The 19,799-nt window shown below is 41.4% G+C and overlaps 1 protein-coding gene across 2 annotated transcripts in view; it reads right to left on the reverse strand.

The window, feature by feature from the left end:
• The window catches only part of slit2 (slit homolog 2 (Drosophila)), a 433,881-nt gene that overhangs the window by 56,705 nt on the left and 357,377 nt on the right, over positions 1-19,799 (reverse strand). For both annotated transcript variants that reach the window (XM_067989278.1, XM_067989268.1), the window contains 7 exons: positions 17,247-17,315; positions 14,740-14,811; positions 14,474-14,545; positions 12,982-13,053; positions 9,213-9,376; positions 7,906-8,030; positions 2,840-2,937 (listed from right to left, as the gene is read on the reverse strand). In XM_067989278.1, coding sequence (XP_067845379.1) covers positions 2,840-2,937; positions 7,906-8,030; positions 9,213-9,376; positions 12,982-13,053; positions 14,474-14,545; positions 14,740-14,811; positions 17,247-17,315 — 672 coding nt within the window. The remainder of the gene's footprint in view (positions 1-2,839; positions 2,938-7,905; positions 8,031-9,212; positions 9,377-12,981; positions 13,054-14,473; positions 14,546-14,739; positions 14,812-17,246; positions 17,316-19,799) is intronic.

Raw genomic sequence — 19,799 nt, forward strand, 5'->3', positions numbered from 1 at the left:
CATTCTCCCCTCTGCCCTCAGTCACATTTTGATTCAGGTCTTCACTTAAGCTTTGACACTCCATGTGGCTTTCCTATCTGGGACCCAGTCCATTAGCTTCTGAGGCTTACAAGGAATGATGGGTAAATTTAAAAGAATGTGTCATTTAAAGGTAACTGGCTGCATGTGGGTATTAAAAATGTTGGTAGCAATTACAAAGGCTGCTAATATTTTTAATGTACATTTCAGCTTTTGCAAAGGCTGTTTGGGTAGCAAAAATGCCTGGCAAAACCAATGACTGGCAGAATAACTGTGGAGGCAGGAAACTGAGTCTGTGGCCAAGTATGGAGCAGAAGAACACTCCAATCCCACGTTTGATCACTGGCAAAGTGGAGGTGGTGAAAAAAATAAGATGAAAGTGAGATGGGTGGCCCTGCTCCCCACTGGACATTACAGCATGCCTGGAGGGAAATGGAGGAAGAGGAATAGAGGGCATGGTTGACCACTAATACCATTAGCAGTGCCAGTCCTACAGTTAGGACTTCAGCAGATAGTAGTTTTACACCTGGCTGTCTGCTTGCCCAGAGTTTGTGTAATCAGTTGCACACAGTCGCTGCCAGGTATATACACCGCTGTATGTCAATGTGGGTGAGAGGGTAGAACCCCCCCTGCAAATGAGTTGACCTTACAAACCACGTTTGAACAGATTTCCACCCACTCTTTCATCAGTTATGCCCACTGGACACCCATTATTCAGGTATAAACAATCGAATAAAGCTACCCTACTGTTTTTTGTGGAATCAAATAAATAGGACTGTTGTAAATCTCCCAAGTAAGCACCATTTTAGCAGTACAAAAGATAAGGCAAGCCTTTTCCTCAGTAGGACAAGTTGAAATTTATCTAAGGGGTGCTTACAAGGGGCGATGGGTAAATTTAAAGGAATGTGAAAAACACATCTTAATGTAAATACTCACTCTTTCTAGCAGAACATCTCATTAAATAGATCAGCACGTTTAGTATTGGTAATGGAATAACTGCAAATTAATACCTATATAAAAACATCCCGATGCAAAAACTGCAGCTGGTTAATCCTTCCACAGGAAAAAAAGATCTTTATTATCTTAATGATGCATGCAAGTATGAAGCCGCACGTATACTTAACAACCTTAATAAGTTAATTACCATTCTCATGTGAAATTATTAAACTACACTAATAGAGTGCACTGCTTCATAATTTATGAACGTGTAGCTGCACTCATTTTAAGCTTTTACTTAATGTCCTGAAATCTGTGAAGCTCATAGGATGTTTATCTGCTCTGGTGCAGCAGTTTGAGAATGACTTTTTCATTATCTGTTTCACCGCAATAACATTCTATCAATTTTCAACCAACCACACCAGAAAACATTTGCTAAGGAATACTGCATGTCATTGCATTCTTCACATATGAACGGGCATCCTATGCAGAGTCATCAGGTACACTGAATGATTTAAAACCACTGAAAATCCAATCTAATTAATGGGCACCTGCATAAATGTGTACATGTAGACCAAGCAGTGACCAAATTTTGCACAGAGACAGTGCCCAGGAATTCCACTTTAGGGGAAACTGGAATGTGGTGGCGCTTCCGTCAACCACAAAGATGTGGTATTTTCCAGCCTCAGTGACATTTAAACGTTTTTGGTGGGTTTCCTCGGCCTCCACCACCAATTGGAGTAGTGTTGCTGGTAACATCTTTGCTACCAATATAAACGTGAAAACAATTATTCAATTTATTTTCAAGCTTGGCATTTAAATTTTAAATAGGCGTCCAAGACCATGAATTTCTGTCATTTTCATGTTATTTTAATATGCCCACCTACATATGGGCAAAGGTACGGTAAGTGACCCGTCACTTCTGGTGAAAAAGTGGAAGTGGTGGGAGCAGCGTAAAGCTGGCGGAGCAAGCTCTGAAGCATTTTCCCGCCCGTGTCTGCTGGAGTTACACCGGCCTCCTGGTATAACTCCAGTGGAAAATCTACCCTAATGCTACGTTCAGTGCTATTCCAAAATTAATAATTAGTTAATAACTAAAAAGTCCAACTCTGTTTCCTTTATTTTAAATCAATGAGGGTGACTCCAGCAATGCTATAACAAAAAGTCTCAATCTTCAATCGAACAATGGCACACGCACAGTTTGGTAACAATCAGACAGCCAAAGACTTCAAAAAATGTTAGAATAAAAGTTCTCTTTAACCTGCTCATCTATGAACAATTTTTTTTTGTTGAAAAGTTTGGAACTTTCTTTTTCTAATTAGACCAAAACTTCAGAAGCATTCAGAAACAGTAATGTTCACAAGGTGATTATCAGGTGTAGAGCAGTGGTCTGAAAAAAAACTCTTTAATTTTCTGTTTCAGCGCACTAATATCTCATCAGTCCCTAGTTCTGTTTCACATCTCTCTCGCAGATTAATAAAATGAAGCTCACTTTTATGGCTTCGAGTTGCTCTTTAACGAAGAGATAAAATATTCCTTTGCTCATCTCTTTAGGTTATATTTAAATTCTACCTGCGTAGAATTTCTTCCATGTATTTTTGCTTCTTTAGCAAGTTCAAGATATATATGTACATTTTGTATTATTAGATCAAAGCTTGTAGCACTGCTGGGATAAAGAAAAATCAACCTGCTATTTCTTTTTTTAGCTCTACACAAATAATTTATTAATGTATAAAGTTTACTTTTTCCTCAGAGTCCTTACCAGATTCCCCAGTTGAAGTACATTAAAGGGACTGTTGTGTAATGTTGATTAGTGAATTCTGGATTTCTATAACATGCTCATTGCTATTTTTAATAAAATAAACATAAATCAAGCTATACAAACCAGAAATCATCTTTTTCCCCCTCTTTAAGATGACAGGTTCCACCATTTTTGCATGGGCTGTTAACACAGGCATGTATGGGAACATCACAGTCCTGCCCCTGCAGAGGAACAAAGTATGAGCAGTTAATTACACAGTCATTACCGGAGTGGGTACAACAAACTGGGAACAACAGTCCAACATAAATAGTCATTACAGGATTGGGTACAAGGTTCTAACTTAAACAGTCATTACAGCAGTGGATATGACAGACCAGGAACAACAGTCCAACATAAACAGTCATTACAGGAGTGGGTTGACAGACTGGGAGCAGCAGTCTAAATTCAGCTGTGCCACCATATTGCCTGGTGTACACAAAGCAGCTACTATATCTGCTGCATCGATGGCTTCATGAAAAATATTTTTCATTGAAAATAAAATTAAAACTAATTAGTGGCAACAAATAGGCAGCAAATACTGCTAAGATTAAAAGGGTTTTTTGTTTATCTTGGCGAAGATGGACAGTTATGTATAATTTGAGTTGCTGTAATGAGAAATTGCTCTCCACATTTTATAGATACTAAGACTTATGTTCGACTTCTTTAGTCTCAATGTACCCCCATGTGAAGTTTATATTGTCCAGCATTGTGCTGATCATAAAGTATTTAATCCAGGCATTAAGGGCTACGCTTTAAATAATTGAAGAGAACATTTTACTGAAAGCATTGACTATAAATGCATAAACAAACCTATTAGTATAAACCATCACAAAAATACATAAGAAGCTGGCCTGCTAGTTATCATGCTCAACAGCCAATTACAGAGCACTCAAGCTCAATTCTAGTTATGGCTTTTGTTGAAAGAGGATTTGCTTCATTACTCTGCAGTTTATTGTTGAGTTTTTACAACTGTCAACCAGGTTACTGCACACTAGTTAAACACTTCATCACGGGTAAGGAGGGAAAGAGGGGAAGCTTCCAATATCATCTTACCAATCGTCAGTATACTTCCTGTCAGCAGATCACAGGGTGCAAATCATAAATGAGATAGCATGTATATATATGTATATTTAGACTATCTTGTGTATATCATTGACATTGAATCGGTCACCTACATCAAGTCGGACAACATTCCTCCTCAAGTAGTTAAGTGTTTAAGTCTCCATGTTTTTCTCCTTTCTAATCACTTATTTTCTACTTCATTATTCACCAACCTCATTGTGCAAAACTTCACGTTACCATCGAGCTGACTCCTCAAGTTCAGAGACCTCCTGATATGCTCTGTCGCACGTGCCCCAGTGAGACTACAATTCCAAGGAGCCAATGTGCAGCTAGGGCTCCAATATATATACAACTGGCCAACTGATTCACCTGGTGGAAACTGGCCGGTTTAAATCTCGACACTAATTATTTCCTGAAGCTCATGGCTGAGGATAATGAATGGAAATAACAGCAGGATACCAATCAGGCCAGAAGAAATACAACTGTGTAGCGAATCAAATTAGAATGAAGAAGCAGGAATAGTAACAACAAATAATCGTATAGGAGAGAAAAGGGTCAGGAACTAGCTCACACAGAGAGACGAAAGGTTTGGAGGCAGAGGGAGTAACCTGGACAAGAGTAAGAACACTCCATTTCTGATTGCAATGCACTGAGCACAGTCCAGCAGCAGCAGTGGAAAGAGACAAAAGCCCAGACCATATATATCTGTGAATAACACCAGGGGAGATCAACTAGTCTGTTTTTTTTGAGAAATCTAGGCAAAAGGCCAATATAGAAACAAATGCATGGTAAGAGCATAAACATGAAACAAGAAAAGGCTATTCTACCCAACAAACCCATTCTTTTCACAGACCCATAAAAGCCTCTGTCCAACGTAAATCAGAGCAGTTCAGTTCAGATAAAAATTCAAGTACATCATTCAATTGTCAAGCAAATAAAAAAGTTAAAGCTATCACATCTACTTTGACTGAAGAGAGGAAAGCTCCTGTAATGTGCAAGATGACAAAGACAACATCAATTTTCAATTGTATATCAAGTTTAATATAGCAAAATATCTCACGGTGCTTCACAGTTTGGTGTTGGATCCAAATTGGAGTAGGAGGAAATTTTGGGGGAGGTGATTGGAAGCAAGGTTGATGAGATAGATTTCAAGAAGGCTTTTGAAGTGGGGAGGATGAAGCAAGGTGGAAAGTTTTGGTAGAGAGTTCCAGAGAGTTGGACTGAGATAAATTAAGGCTCTGGCACTGATAGTAGAGAAGCAAGTGGATAAAATGCACAGTGAACCAGAGTTGGAAGAGTGGAAGATGCAAGGAGGGACATAGGGCTGGAGGAGGTTGCAGTGGTCAGGAGGGGTAAGGCCATGGAAAGATGTGAAAATGAGGACAAGGATTTGGAAGTTGATGTCCTGAGGGACAGGGAATCAATGAAGATTGGCAAGGATCAGGTTGATAGGTGAGCAGAACATTGTGTGGGATTGGATATGATTGGTGGAGTTTTGGATGAGTTGGAGTTCATGTAAGGTGGAGCTGTGGAGGCTTTCCAGCAGGGAAATGTTGAATATGGAGATGACTGAGTGGGGAAGGGGTTAAGGCAAGTGAGTGTGAGGTAGGGATGGAGTAGGGGTTTTTTTTGTAAGTGGAAGTAGACAGTCTTGGTTTACATTCCCTTAACTTCCACCCACCAGTCACTGCAGGAAAATTCCAGTCTAACAAATTTAAACAATAAATGTAAAGACCATCCAACATTCGTACAGCTGGTACAAGGAAAATGTCCAAGGATGCAAGGCTTTTTTTAAAAAAAAAGTAGGCCTTTGGAGAAAAATCTGTAAAGCTCTTGTGGATCCACAAATGAGAATTTTGAATTCAGACTGTTATCCATCTGAACACTGCAGAGCGCACTTACAGAACTAACAGTCCCACGGGGACACACGCACTTTGAAGTCTAGGCCTGATATTCAGTCTTACAATTACTATCAACTGTCACTCTTCAGTTTTAAAATTACTATCAACTGTCACTCTAGCAATATATTATTTCATATTCTGCCTGGAGGATAGACAGCTATCAGCTGCCAAGGATCTGTTAGGTCAATCTAGCAGGCTTACTTGACCTGGCAGAATAAATGAGATACCAAGGGATGATACCATCTGTGTGACAACACTGAACAGTAATTAACTGATGTCTGTCCTCTCGGTAATACACACTCATGCTTTTCTCCAGCAACGAGCTGCTGTGCAACACCAACGGCTGGCTGCCAGATTTCCACATCCGTAACTCATAAGCAATATTTTATTTCCCTGTTACCCTCTCTAATGTCTAAAAATTATATCCCCGTCTGCACATTATTATGTAAACACATGGGCCCTAAAATTCCTCGGGTGAAATCACGGGGGTTAAGCCAGGATCACAACCAGTGGTGTCCTCCACCATTGTTCCTGCTGGAATTTGCGGGATCAGTGTGAGAGCACCTCATTAGCATGGATCAAGGGGGTGCTGGCACCAATTCAGGCACATCTCTGCAACTCGCTTGCCAATGCATGCCAGAATGCCTGCCTGGGGTAATGGGCGTTGACAAGGCCCCACCTGGACCATTGCGATGGTCCCATCGGCCCCCTGCATCAATATTTCCTTTAAATTTTAATTCATTGAGAGTCTAGGCGTACTGCTTGCCTGGCCTGGACTCCACTGGTGGGGCCCACATATGCCTCCACTCAGTCAGCGTATCGGCCACCATTATGGTACCCTTCCAAGACCAGGAGTGGGAACTCTTGGTTTAGAGAATGCCTGCCCTGCTTCATCCCCAACCATCATTTGTCTTGTAAGGGGCAGACGGAAGTTCTAACCTTCACAAAGCAAAGGGGAAACTCCTAGAAATAGCGGAGACCCGGTACAATTGTGTCATCGCCGTTTTCCTGGAGGTTACAGTGGTCTCCTATCAGACTTAGACCAGCAGAATCCTCTAAGAATTCTAGCCCTCTACAGATTATTTCCTCTAACATAAGATACAAACTTGTTGTTGTTATCCACTTTTTGCCCTCCCTTGACTACAGTCTCTTTGCCAATGCACTTTACTCATCCTGATATAACAAAACTAATTTTTTGCACAAAAAAAATCCATGTTTTGTTATAAAATCATGAGGCTGATTCTGCGATCGGCCTCTCCCAGCAAAGAGTGCAGTTTAGGAACTGTGGGCCCACAGCCTGTGATTTTCCATCCATTAAAATTAATTCTCACTGGAGAAAAGAAGAAATGTGATCTGCGTCTTTAATATTCTGAAAGGGTGGTTAACGTGAATGTTAGTAGTTATTTTTCATTTAAACCGCATATTCCCAGGTCTAACGACAAGTATAAAATTAACAAGCCTGCAGTGAGACTCATATCACAAGGATTTTTTCCCCCATTAAGTAATAGATGTGGGATAGGCTCCAAGCAAAAACAGTTGGATAAATGTCTGATGAAGAATGAGATTGAAGGTTATCGAAGATTAAATTCTCTATGGAACATGATCGTTCCAGTCCTGGTGACTGCAGAATGCATGTAATCAGAGCTGAATAATGTTATATATATATATATATATATATATATATATGTGTATATATTGTTGAATCAATATCAGGATCTTTTCCTCAACTATCTTCAGGGAGCAATTTAAGGAGCATTTTCTTCCTGAAACCTCCAGCAGATTAAGTAGGCTAGAGAAATGTCATGACAGTTCAAATATTCCATGGTATGTTGGAAAAAGTGGACTTGATGGAATAAATGTTTTTTTCTCACTAAAATAACAAATGTACGTGAAGTCCCTCCTTGGTCTAGGATATGCATGGGCATGAGTGACAACTCGGAATCACAAACATTAGTCATTCATCATCCACTATGTTCTATGCAGCATACATGATGATGAGTAACCAGATCCTAAACCTGAACCTATTGTACATGTAGAATTATGAGTTCATGAAGTTAAATCTCACATGAATCACAGCAATAGTAACCTACTCTTCCCACCACCATGGGAATGGGCAATTGGATGCTGACATTTTTATGATATACTAGAGCTGTAATTTTTATTGTTCTGTGCAAGATCTGAACATACCTTGAATCCATAAGGACAGGTGCACCTATAGAAATCCACGGGGTCATTGTTGCAAGTGCCATCATTTTTACACGGGTTAGAAAGACAAGGGTTACACTTGGCTAGAATATTGATGTCAATGGGACCTTGAAAAGTAAAATACTTGTGTAAGTCAAGCAAGTGTTACCTGGAGGGTAAATACTAGAAAATGAGAACTAATTTCATTCACAAAAATCCCAAGATTTTTTATTTTGTGGTTGACCACTCATCATTTGTCTAATTTATAACACCTTTGGCAATAAGAATACTGAAGAATCACCAAAATGATGGTAACGCTCATAACCCCAAATGGCCTGAAATCCTTCGATGTCTGATAAATAATATTGGGCAGAGATAAACAACTGCAAATAAATGACTGATCCCAGACTTCAATTAGAGCACAGTAATCAGCATGGTACTAGTGCAAGAAGGTCAGGGCTCCAGTTCTAAACTTAGCTGAGAGAAATCTAATTTAATGGTATCTTAACAAAACTTTTTCTTTGATTCATTGTGCAAGTTTGCTGCAGAAAACTTTTTTGCTTAAATTTCAATTATGCATATGAACATGTCAGCATTGACAAAGATACAAATATGGATTATATCACACAGTAAAATAAATAATCCAAGATTTTTGGTTAGAAGAGAATACTGGACTAATTGTGAAATATACTCTATTATCGACAATAATATCTTCAAAAATGCACAATAAAGGCAATACAACATTCAAACAAGACAAACATTTATTTCACTGTCTTTTTTTAATGTAGGCTTTAATTCATGCACTATGGATTTAAGGTCGGAAGTCAGACTGACAGTGCATAAATTGTATATTCACATCAAATGGACATTAGTAATCTAAGTAAAACACGTCCATTTGAGGGATCAGGTTTTTTTTTTGGGATCACATTTAAGGAAAGGCAGAAGGTCTGTGTTCAACACCATCCATTATTGCCAAGGGCGGGTCAGCTGTCTTACCTGGCACCAGAAAACCGCAAGGCCCTGGAATCTCTATTGGCAGGGCACAGGATGTCAAAGGTCACAAATGAAAGATTAAAGAGTGTTAGATTACATGCAACCAAAGAAAGTCAAAGGGCAATTAAAGGTTACAAAAAGCTTTATCTGAAAGTTAATGTCAAAGCTCCTTGTTATAAGTGTAGCCAGTCAACTCCAACCAAATAGTTATTAGTCCAGGAAGTCAATCTGACAGATAATCCACATTAGAAAGTTCTGATTTAATCTCTTCACTCCAATACAAAGACATTTTTGATGTACTAAATTGGTGGCATTACCTTGACATTCAAATTTCTTGGAAGGAGTGGTGAGCAGTAGCTTATCTGTCATGTCACCAGGTCCAGCACAGCGAGCTATGCCTGGCTCTTTGTAGCCTGACTTTACCCAGTCAGACAACCACTGCATGTTACAGTCACAATACAGTGGGTTTGCACCAAGGGCCCTGCATAGACAAGAAAGTTGATTAATTGTTTTTCTATATGCCCAAATATTAACATAAAAGATCACAAAAATAAGTATAAATGAAGCTGTTCAACCCATCTCAAACTTAGGAACAGGAGTAGGCCATTCAGTCTCTTGAGCCTGTTCTACCATTCAACTAGATCATGGTTGCTCTGTATCTTAACTCCATTTACCCGCCTTGGTTCCATTTCCCTTAATACCCATGCCTAACAAAAATATCCTTCCATAGAAACCTATGGCCCCCACCCCCCCATCACTGCATCTAACTTCCTCTAGAATAATTCCAGAGTTTTGGCTCCCCGCACCCCCCCTCCTTGGAGGACTACGCCAGGTATTAATTACTCATACTGGCATCAATCTTGAACTTGCCTTTTAATAGCTTGTCTCTATATTCCTTGTCAAATGGTGTTGATTTTTCTTGAATCTGTGCCCCGGATTAGCATTTGCTATTCCAATTGGTATCATTATATATCTCTATAAGGTCCCCCCTCATTCACCTTCTTTTAAGGCTACAGAGCCTGAGTTTTTCTAAACTTTCCTCATACTTCCGTCCTTTGACATTAGAGGGAATCAGTCTCATGGATCATTTCTACATTGCTTTCAGGTTTGGATGTTTCCCTTGTGCTTTAGTAACAGAAATGAACACAGTGCACAAGGTGTGACCTGATCAGAGAACTACAGATTCAGGATCACAGCCTCAGATGTTGTACTACCGATCTGGCAACACACGTCTGATGATATGAATACATGCTTCCTCAAGACAATTTTTTCTACAGCTGCTGCAATATTGAGATATACCCTGCAATGTATTTGTTGTTAATATCAAAACATCCTTCAGCTGTCATTTCTGTGCAAATTAAAACACATAGGAGTGAAATTGGTCTTTGACGGTAGTGCAAAACGGGTGATAAGAACATAAAAAAAGAGAAGCAGGAGTAGGCCATACGGCTCCTCGAGCCTGCTCCGCCATTCAATCAGATCCTGGCTGATCTTCGACCTCAACTCCACTTTCCTGCCGATCCCCATATCCCTTGATTCCCCTAGAGTTCAGAAATCTATATATCTCAGCCTTGAATATATGCAATGACTCAGCATCCACAGCCCTCTGGGGTAGAGAATTCCAAAGATTCACAACCCTCTGAGTGAAGAAATTCCTCCTCATCTCAGTCTTAAATGTCCGACCCCTTATCCTGCGACTATGCCCCCTAGTTCTAGACTCTTCAGCCATGGGAAACAACCTCACAGTATCTACCCTGTCAAGCCCACTCATAATCTTATATGTTTCAATTAGATCACCTCTCATTCTTCTAGATTCCAGAGAATATGGACCCATTCTACTCAACCTCTCCTCACAGGACAACCCTCTCATCCCAGGAATTAATCTAGTGAAACTTCATTGCACCGCCTCTAAGGCAAGTATATCCTTCCTTAGATAAGGAGACCAAAACTGTACGCAGTATTCCAGGTGTGGTCTCACCAAAGCCCTGTACAATTGTAGTAAGACTTCCTTACACTTGTACTCCAACCCCCTTGCAATAAAGGCCAACATTCCATTTGCCTTCCTAATTGCCTGCTGTACCCACATGTCAATTTATTGTGTTTCTTGTTCTTGACACCTAAGTCTCCCTGGACACCAACATTTAATAGTTTCTCATCATTTAAAAAATATTCTGTTTTTCTATTCTTCCTACCAAAGTGAATAACCTCACATTTCCCCACATTATACTCCATCTGCCACCTTCTTGCCCACTTACTTAACCTGTTTATATCCCTTTGCAGTATCTTAGGCTCAATTTTCAAAGTGAAAAATGGGTGGGTTGGGGCCGCGGCGGGGGGGCATTGAAAATTGCCACTATTTCAGACTTGCCCCCAACCCGCCGCCAACGCCAACCCGCCCATTTCCAGTTTTCACCGGGGCGAAAAGAGGGGCGGGTGACCAACAAGCTCCCAGGAGGCGGGTCGGGCCTTAAAACCTTTCAAGGAGGCTTCAGGCCTCCATTTATTCAGACTTCCCGATTTCAACTGTGGGGGGCCGGGATTCCCGGGCCTTCTGTTTTACGCCTTGTGAAAGGAGGCAAGAAGGCCCGAGACTATTAGGTAAGTGTCCTTCTGGTACAGCTTGTGGCCCGGAGGAGCAGGAGTGCTTTCCCCAGGCCCAACAAGCCTACCTGCACTGACCCCTCAACAATCGCGGACTCCCGACCCCAATCGTGGACCCCCCCCGCCGATCGCAGACACCCCTCCCCCCGATCGCAGACCCCCCTCCCCACGATCACAAACCCCAGATCCCCAACCCCCACCCCCTAACCCTCCCCCTCAACGATCACGGACCCCCGCGATGACCCCGATCCCATTCCACATGACTCACGACCCTGTGCCAACCTATTCCCCATGTCCACCCATGTTCTCGTGCCCACCCATGCTACATACCACCGTGCCCACCCATGGCCCACGTACAAACAAAGACTTACCTGCAGACTTACCTGAACATGTCCTCTCCCTGGCTGGTCTCCCGTCCAACTGAAACCAGCCTGTCAATCAGGCTGGTCAATCGGACGGGAAACCGACAAACAAAAAATAAACGACGTCCTTACGTCAAAATTGTAAGGACGTTCGGGAAATCCGTACTAATGGGTTTCCCAACCTCAATTTGTCCCGCCCCCCCCCCGCTCCCTTCCCGGCTCGGTTTTAAAATGGAGCCTTTTGTGTCCTCCTCACAGTTTACTTTCCCACCTAGCTTTGTATCATCAGCAAACTTGGATACATTACACTTGGTTCCTTCATCTAAGTCATTGATACAGATTGTAAATAGCTGAGGCCCAATCACTGATCCTTGAGGCACCCCACTAGTTACAGCCTACCAACCTGAAAATGACCCGTTTAATCCTACTCTCTGTTTTCTGTCTGTTAACCAATCCTCTATTGATGCTAATATATTACCTCCAACCCCATGAGCCCTTATCTTGTGAAACAATCTCTTGTGTGGCACCTTATCAAATGCGAATCAGCGGCCCGTTTTACAGCCCACCCAATTTTCTTTTCCATTGAAGTCATTGGATAGAAAATCAGGCAGGCTGTAAAATGGGCTGCTGATTCTTTATCACCCATTTTACTCGACTGCCAAAGACCAATTTCACCTCATAATATCCTGATTGAAGAAATAGCAAATACAGTTTCAGATTCTGTATCATTGCCGCGTATGGGCAAAGCTCTATGGCTCCATTCAATTTAAATTCATAATAAACAAGAGAATCAATTCATCCAAAGCAAAATATTATCTGTATAATTTGGTTCACCAATATAGAAGGTAACAAAACTCAACATTACAACTTTCTGTGCAGAAGGAAATATCAGATTAGCCTGTAAAACTGTCAGAACCATTTTTTGTTCCTGAGGAAAAGATCAGTTTGTCCTCTTCTTTGGATTTCATCGCCTGTCTGTCACACAGAGTGCAGCCTAGTTGAAGATGTTCTAATCCAAGTTGAGGGGGAATTCTATCCACTTAAAGCCCAGAGCAGGAAAAATGCTCTTCTTATCCAAGAAATGTTGAAATAATAGCTGGGCCTTATTGAAGTTTGTACTTACAAATGTGACAGCGATGAGAGGTCATTAAAAGCTCCTTCAGGAATAGTTGAGATGTCATTCCCATGCAAAGACCTGGAAGAAAGGTTATAATAAATAATGAATGTAATCTACCAGAGACAGACTTAAATTCTACTCAGCCTATGAAGCAGCAATTAGACTGTTTGCATTTCAGGCTGAATTACAGGTTAGAGTGCGATCAAACCTTTAAGCATTTTAACAGTGGTGTTTGTTTAGTTTGGATTGTGGGAGAATGGTGCTTGTACATTGGTGCTTGTTTACACTGCTAAATCTGGCCTCTTTCATCCCAATCACAGAATCATTGCCCCAACTTTTTGTGGTTCTGCAATTTCACCACTGGGGAAAGGGAGCCAATTTTCGAGTGTAAATGTGGGGAGCCCGCGTATGGGCAATGGTTTCCCCTGTTGCAATATTTTTAAAAATTGCCACTGTGAAAGTGCCTTAACTTGAATCGAATTATCTCCTTCACAACTCGATCGCAACTGGAGAAAAATAAAATCTGCATTACAGCACTAAGTTCTGGATACTGTGAGCATGTTTTCATGGACCTGATTTTTCTCTGATCCTACAAAAGTGCAAATAAAGCTTTTGTCAGACTTAAGGCATAATCAAAATGTATTCCCATATTGTGCAGGTTACCAATTCCATGGCCATTGTGCTAAATGAAACCCAGGAACCACATCTACCTAGCTCAGGGTCTTCCATTATCTTCTGAAACTCTGTCCACTCACTTATTGGGGGTAATTTTAACCTAACTCGCCGAGCGGGAAACCCACAGGATCTGGTGGAAGACCTGTTTTAGACCCCGCCCAATATTACCCTCTGCAATGTGGTCCGTTTGTTTCTATGTATGTGAATGACCACCCCCCCACCCCCTTGTAATTTAGGACTGGTCTGGGCCTACTCACTTGAGCAGACTTACAGGCCAAAATTAAGCTTTTTAAATTGTTACAATCAAGCTGCAGAGCACACAGTGAAATTTTACATGTAACTCACTCGGAAGCTGGTCAGAGATGCAGAAAGCCGCCTTCATATTGCTTTTGTGCTGTGCTAATGCCAATAACTCCTGATGCGCTAATCTCATGTAGCTGTTGGCAACCCTAAACTAAAATGTTCAGGTTCACCAATATCAAGGGCTGGGAATTTCCTCAGAGTTGCTCCCACTCTGCTGCCATAACTTAATCGAAATTGTGGTGGAAGCACATAAACAAAGTTATGGCAGCAGAGTGGGTGCAGCTCCAAGGAAATTACTGGCTCAGGTCTTCCTGGCACTCAGTCATAGCTGTTAGCACAGGGGTGGGGGGAGGAGGCGACACAACCAATATAAGTTACAGCATTAATTGGTAGAAGAGAAGAAGCAGGGAAACCGCAAACCTCCAACACACAACTTAAGGTTAATTAGAGGCTGGTGACAGTTAGCTGCATCATTTAGCATAACATCTAAAGGAACCATCTGATCTTTTCTTGTACTTACAATAAACGCAGGAACTTTAAACCATCGAATGCTCGAACTGGAATACACCTGAGCCGGTTATAGCTAAGAATTCTGTGAAAATAAAAATGTAATGCCAGTTCATCAACAGAAACAGACAAACAATCACCTACTGGAGGTAGGGTAAAATACTCATCTAGTGTGAAAACTTGCAATAGAGTTTAACATAGCCAGTTTGATCAGCATATCTACAGCGAAAACAGGAGTCCTGGTTTAGTGCCAAATAAATATTGAGGGTTAATACTTACAAGGTCAGGAGCTCCGTCATGTTGCTGAAGCTCTGGTTGTACAATGTACTGATTCTGTTGTTACTTAAATCACTGGAAAACACATTGAGTATAATTAACACAGTTGGTAATTAAGGACATACATGTGACACATAGACACACAGAACTGTAGGGGCCCATATTGGGATGGCAGGCACCTGATGCACTGCAGCTCCCAATATTGTTAGGTGTGAAGGCTCGAGGCCTACGACATGTCTACGGCACCCAATGCACCACAATGTGGTCAAATAGCGTTTAGGAACTGGAAGTCTACATACAAACTGTGCACATGGCTCATTAAGGCCCAAACAACTATGCTAATTTGGGGACATTTCCATAATGTAACCATAGTGCCAGAGCAGTACTCCAGTCGCCGAGTGTCTCTTTCTCCTCCAAATAATACAAACAGAGATGAACACCCATTAGAGTTTGCAGATGCAGAATTTTGGTTACAGCAATCATAAATCTTGCTGCTAACTCTGAGGCAAAAACCTCCAAAAAATAAACAAACTTCCAAAAAATACAAACAAAAATTTCAGCTCTTATAAGCCTAAAGTTAAAACCTGCTTATAAAAATACAGCTGGTCTCTCTTTAAACAAAGGCTTCCAGACGGCCCAGAATATGCCTGACCACTCATTTTAAGAATATAAGAACATAAGAAATAGGAGCAGGAATAGGCCAGATGGCCCCTCGAGCCTGCTCCACCAATTCAATAAGATCATGGCTGACCTTCAACCTCAACTCCACTTTCCTGCCCGATCCCCATATCCCTTGATTCCCCCTAGAGTCCAAAAATTTATCTATCTCAGCCTTGAATATACTCAACGACTCAGCATCCACAGCCCACTGGAATAGAGAATTTGAAAGATTCACAACCGTTTGAGTAAAGAAATTCCTCTTCAGCTCAATCTTAAATGGCTGACCCCTTATCCTGAGACTGTATCCCCTAGTCCTAGACTCTCCAGCCAGGGGAGACACCTCTCAGCATCTACCCTGTCAAACCCCCTCAGAATCTTGTATGTTTCAATGAGATCACCTCTCATTCTTCTAAACTCCAGAGAGTATGGGCCCATTCTACTCAATCTCTCCTCACAGGACAACCCTCTCATCCCAGGAATCAATCTAGTGAACCTTCATTGCACCGCCTCTAAGGTAAATATATTCTTCCTTAGATAAGGAAGCCAAAACTGTATGCAGTACGCCAGTGTGGTCTCACTAAAGCTCTGTACTATTCTAGTAAGACTTCCTTACTGTTGTACTGCAACCCCTTTGCAATAAAGGCCAACATGCCATTTGCTTTCCTAATTGCCTGCTGTACCTGCAAGCTAACTTTTTGTGTTTTTTGTACCAGGACACCCAAATATCTCTGAACACCAACATTTAATAGTTTCTCATCATTTAAAAAATATTCTGCTTTTCTGTTATTCCTACCAAAGTGATATTTTATATTGGAGATCGGAGTGCGTAGCGCAGTCCCTGACAGCAAATCATGGTATCACATCTGTGGTGTTTCCATCTCATTACTATTCATTGTAATATTAGAATAAAGTTCTTGTATGTCTTGTGATCAACTTCCCAGCGCTGATCACCAGTTCCACTCTGGCACCACTAGACACGTCAATTGAAAGTCACTAGGCCACCTGAATTTATAATTCTCAGATTTATGTCACATACGCTGCATAGAACAAGTGTATTCCAGGGGCATCCCTGGTGGCTCAATGGTTACTGAACAACATGGACCAGGAAAGTGCCAGGTTAGGTGACTTCCGCTAGCATGGCCCAGCCCCCTTTCCAAGCATTGCAATTGGTTGCAATCCCAGGTTGCTAAGGGAAAAATATCAGCAAAATTGTTACCTACTGAGCCCTGCTACTGTGGATGTCTTGCTCGAATATGATATGCTCCTCCTCCTTGTTTAAACAGCCCACCAACACTCGCTGTTGAGACAGTCACATGAACAGTGGTCACTCTACACCTCCCCTGGCGTGTCCAGCCAGTGATCCAGCAGGAAAATGAGGCATGGTGCTGGGAACACCCCCTCATTAGCATTGGTGCGAAGGGTTGCACCTGCTGCAGGCATAGGCTCGGCTTCCCCAGAAAGCCACGAAAAGCCTGGGGCAACATGTGAGGGCCTGAGAGCCAACAAAACACTCAGAAGAATCTACACTTGTACTTTGCATTATTTGCCCTTTGGGATACGCTGCACTGCCTGGGACAGCCTGTAATCTGTGCAAATTCTTTGGCCTTTAAGGTCCTCAGCCATGCATAGGTACAGCAGGCAGTCAAGACAGATATCCATTTTCCAAAAATACTATTTGATTGCAACATCACAAAAAACACTCTTTGATTCTGAGCTAAACAGTTTCTTATCAGTGGCCCAACCTCCTGTGCACATGTAATCTGTCAAACTAAACCTTATGATTGATTAATGAACAGAATATATGGTTTTAAATGCTAGTATCTTAAAAGTGTAACAATAAGAGTACCTACATAAGTAATAAATGCTTGTAGGTGGTGAGCTCCTTGGGCACCATCACAAACTGATTTCCATCCAGATATCTGGAACATAGAACAGTGCATGAGATACAACATCAAGCAGCAGTGGTACAATAGTTTGAGTTCACCCTTCTGTCTTCCAACTTTAAAACCAAATACAACAATTAACACGATACAGGAAAGGCGTCCGTTATTAACAAAACAAATGAACCTAGGCCTACTGCCAACATTTGCTGGCAACCCTCAAATCGGGCAGTCTTCTGGCAAGGAAATGGGTGACTCTTTGCCAGCAGCTGTAGCCATAGGTACTCTGCCTCTCCTCCCCTGCCCGAAAATCCCAGCAATGTAAAAGGAGTGAAAACCTGACCCATTATGGGTCTCTGGCTCCTTATCCTTTCCTTTATGCCTAGGAACTGATCAGTAGATCAGAGTGTTGTGAATCAACATATCCTGTAGAATCCCTATAGGTTTCTTCAAACAAGTCCTGCAGGCATATAGTAAAAATCTACATAATTTACAATATGTCCTATAGGATCTAACAGAAGAGGAATTTGAAAGTGCTGTTGTTTTTCCCTGCTATGGAAGATTTTTATTTAGTTGTTTTAAGATCTAATCACCATTGCCCTTGGGAAACTGTCAATTGTTATTGTTGATGTAAAATGTTCATTATTGTTGATTATGGAAGGCTGTTGATGGCATTAGCAAGTTGAAAATTAATACTGTGCCTTTGTGAAGCTATAACATATTGTTTTAAATATTAATAATAGTGATTAGTGTGCAACTGGTCCTGGACATTTTAAGTATGGACTGAAGTTTGAGTAAGACTGAGAATCGCTACTCTTTGCTTTAAATATTAATCACTGTTGTTTTTCCCCAATCTGTAAGTAATTATTCTAAAAAGGACCTGTAACCAATGCAAACCTTCTTCTCTATGAATACAAAATTTATCAACTAACGAATGTATGTTGATATAATCAATATCAAAATGTATGTGTAGGTGGTTTTTAAACTGCAATGACTGCAGCACTATTGATGACCCAGTGTGCTATAACAAGGTTGAGGGTGGTTTAGCAACCTCAAGGCCACAATATTCATCTTCCCAGCTAAAAGAATAATTCCTGAATCCCATCATCAGCCATGATTCCCTGTTTCTACAGCATTGGGACCTGGGAACTGGTTTTCGAGAAATGCTTCCTGAGGCATATTATAAATGTGGTGCTAAAAGGAAAGCGTTTAATTAGACTGGCTGGGAGGGGAAAAAATTCCTACATAGTACAGGTGTGTCCCCTGACAGAGGAGACAAGGCTGGTGCTTACAAAGAAGCCCACTTAGAGGGGTACAGAGGTGTGGTTTGTCTGGGGTGGGATGTGCGAGATCCGAAGCTGAAAGCTACTTAGAGAAAACAAAGATTATAGTGTTCTCATTTCCTTTTCAGGATGGTGGAATGGTGGATGATTTTGTATAGTGTTCAGAAATGTACAAAATATATTTCTTTGCATGGAATGACAATTATTGCCTGACACCTACTGATCAGGCCATCAGAAAAGATGGTGAATGGGAGTAACATCCATCACTAAAATTCAAACACCGAGCCTGGACAACATGAAGAGAGTGGAACTGAAATTTTGGGGTCCCTGCTCTGCTGGTAGATGTGTAGTGGAATGGGATTTCCAGAAATCGAGGCAGATCCTGTCCCATCATTACCATAATGGGGGCAGAGGTCCAGCGCTGTACGGGTGTTTCAGAAACACCTGTCCCATAAGAATATAAGAAACAGGAGCCATACGGCCCCTCGCGCCTGATCGTCATTCAATAAGATCATGGCTGATCTCTGACCTTAACTCCACTTTCCAGCCCGATCCCTTGATTCCTTTAGAGTCCAAAAATCTTTTGATCTCAGTCTTGAATATACTCAACGATTGAGCATCCATAGTCCTCTGGGGTAGAGAATTCCAAAGATTCACAACCTTCTGAGTGAAGAAATTTCTCCTCATCTCAGTCTTAAATGGCCAACTCCTCATCCTGAGATTGTGCACCTGAGTTCTAGACTCTACAGCCAGGGGAAACAGCCTCTCAGCATCTACCTTGTCAAGCCCTCTCAGAGCCTTATATGTTTCATTGTGATCGCCTCTCGTTCTTCTAAACTTCAGAGAGTATAGGCCCATTCTACACAATCTCTCCTCACAGGACAACCCGCTAATTAACCCTGTCTCATTACACAATACAAGATCTAAAATAGCCTGTTTCCTGGTTGGTTCCATGACATATTATTCTAAGAAACTGTCTTAAATGCATGAACTTGTCCTCCAAACTACTTTCATTTGCCCAGCCTATGTGAAGATTAAAGTCTCTCACGATTATTGCATTACCTTTGTTATAAGCTCCTCGTATTTCTTGATTAATACTCTGTCCAACAGTATAACTACTGTTAGGGGGCCTATAAACTACTCCCACCAATGTTTTCTGTCCCTTATTATTTCTTATCTCCACCCATACTGATTCTACTTCCTGATCTTCCGAGCCAAGATCCTTTCTCACTACTGTCTT

This window comes from Heptranchias perlo, chromosome 1 (assembly GCF_035084215.1).
Source record: "Heptranchias perlo isolate sHepPer1 chromosome 1, sHepPer1.hap1, whole genome shotgun sequence".
Taxonomy (NCBI): domain Eukaryota; kingdom Metazoa; phylum Chordata; class Chondrichthyes; order Hexanchiformes; family Hexanchidae; genus Heptranchias; species Heptranchias perlo.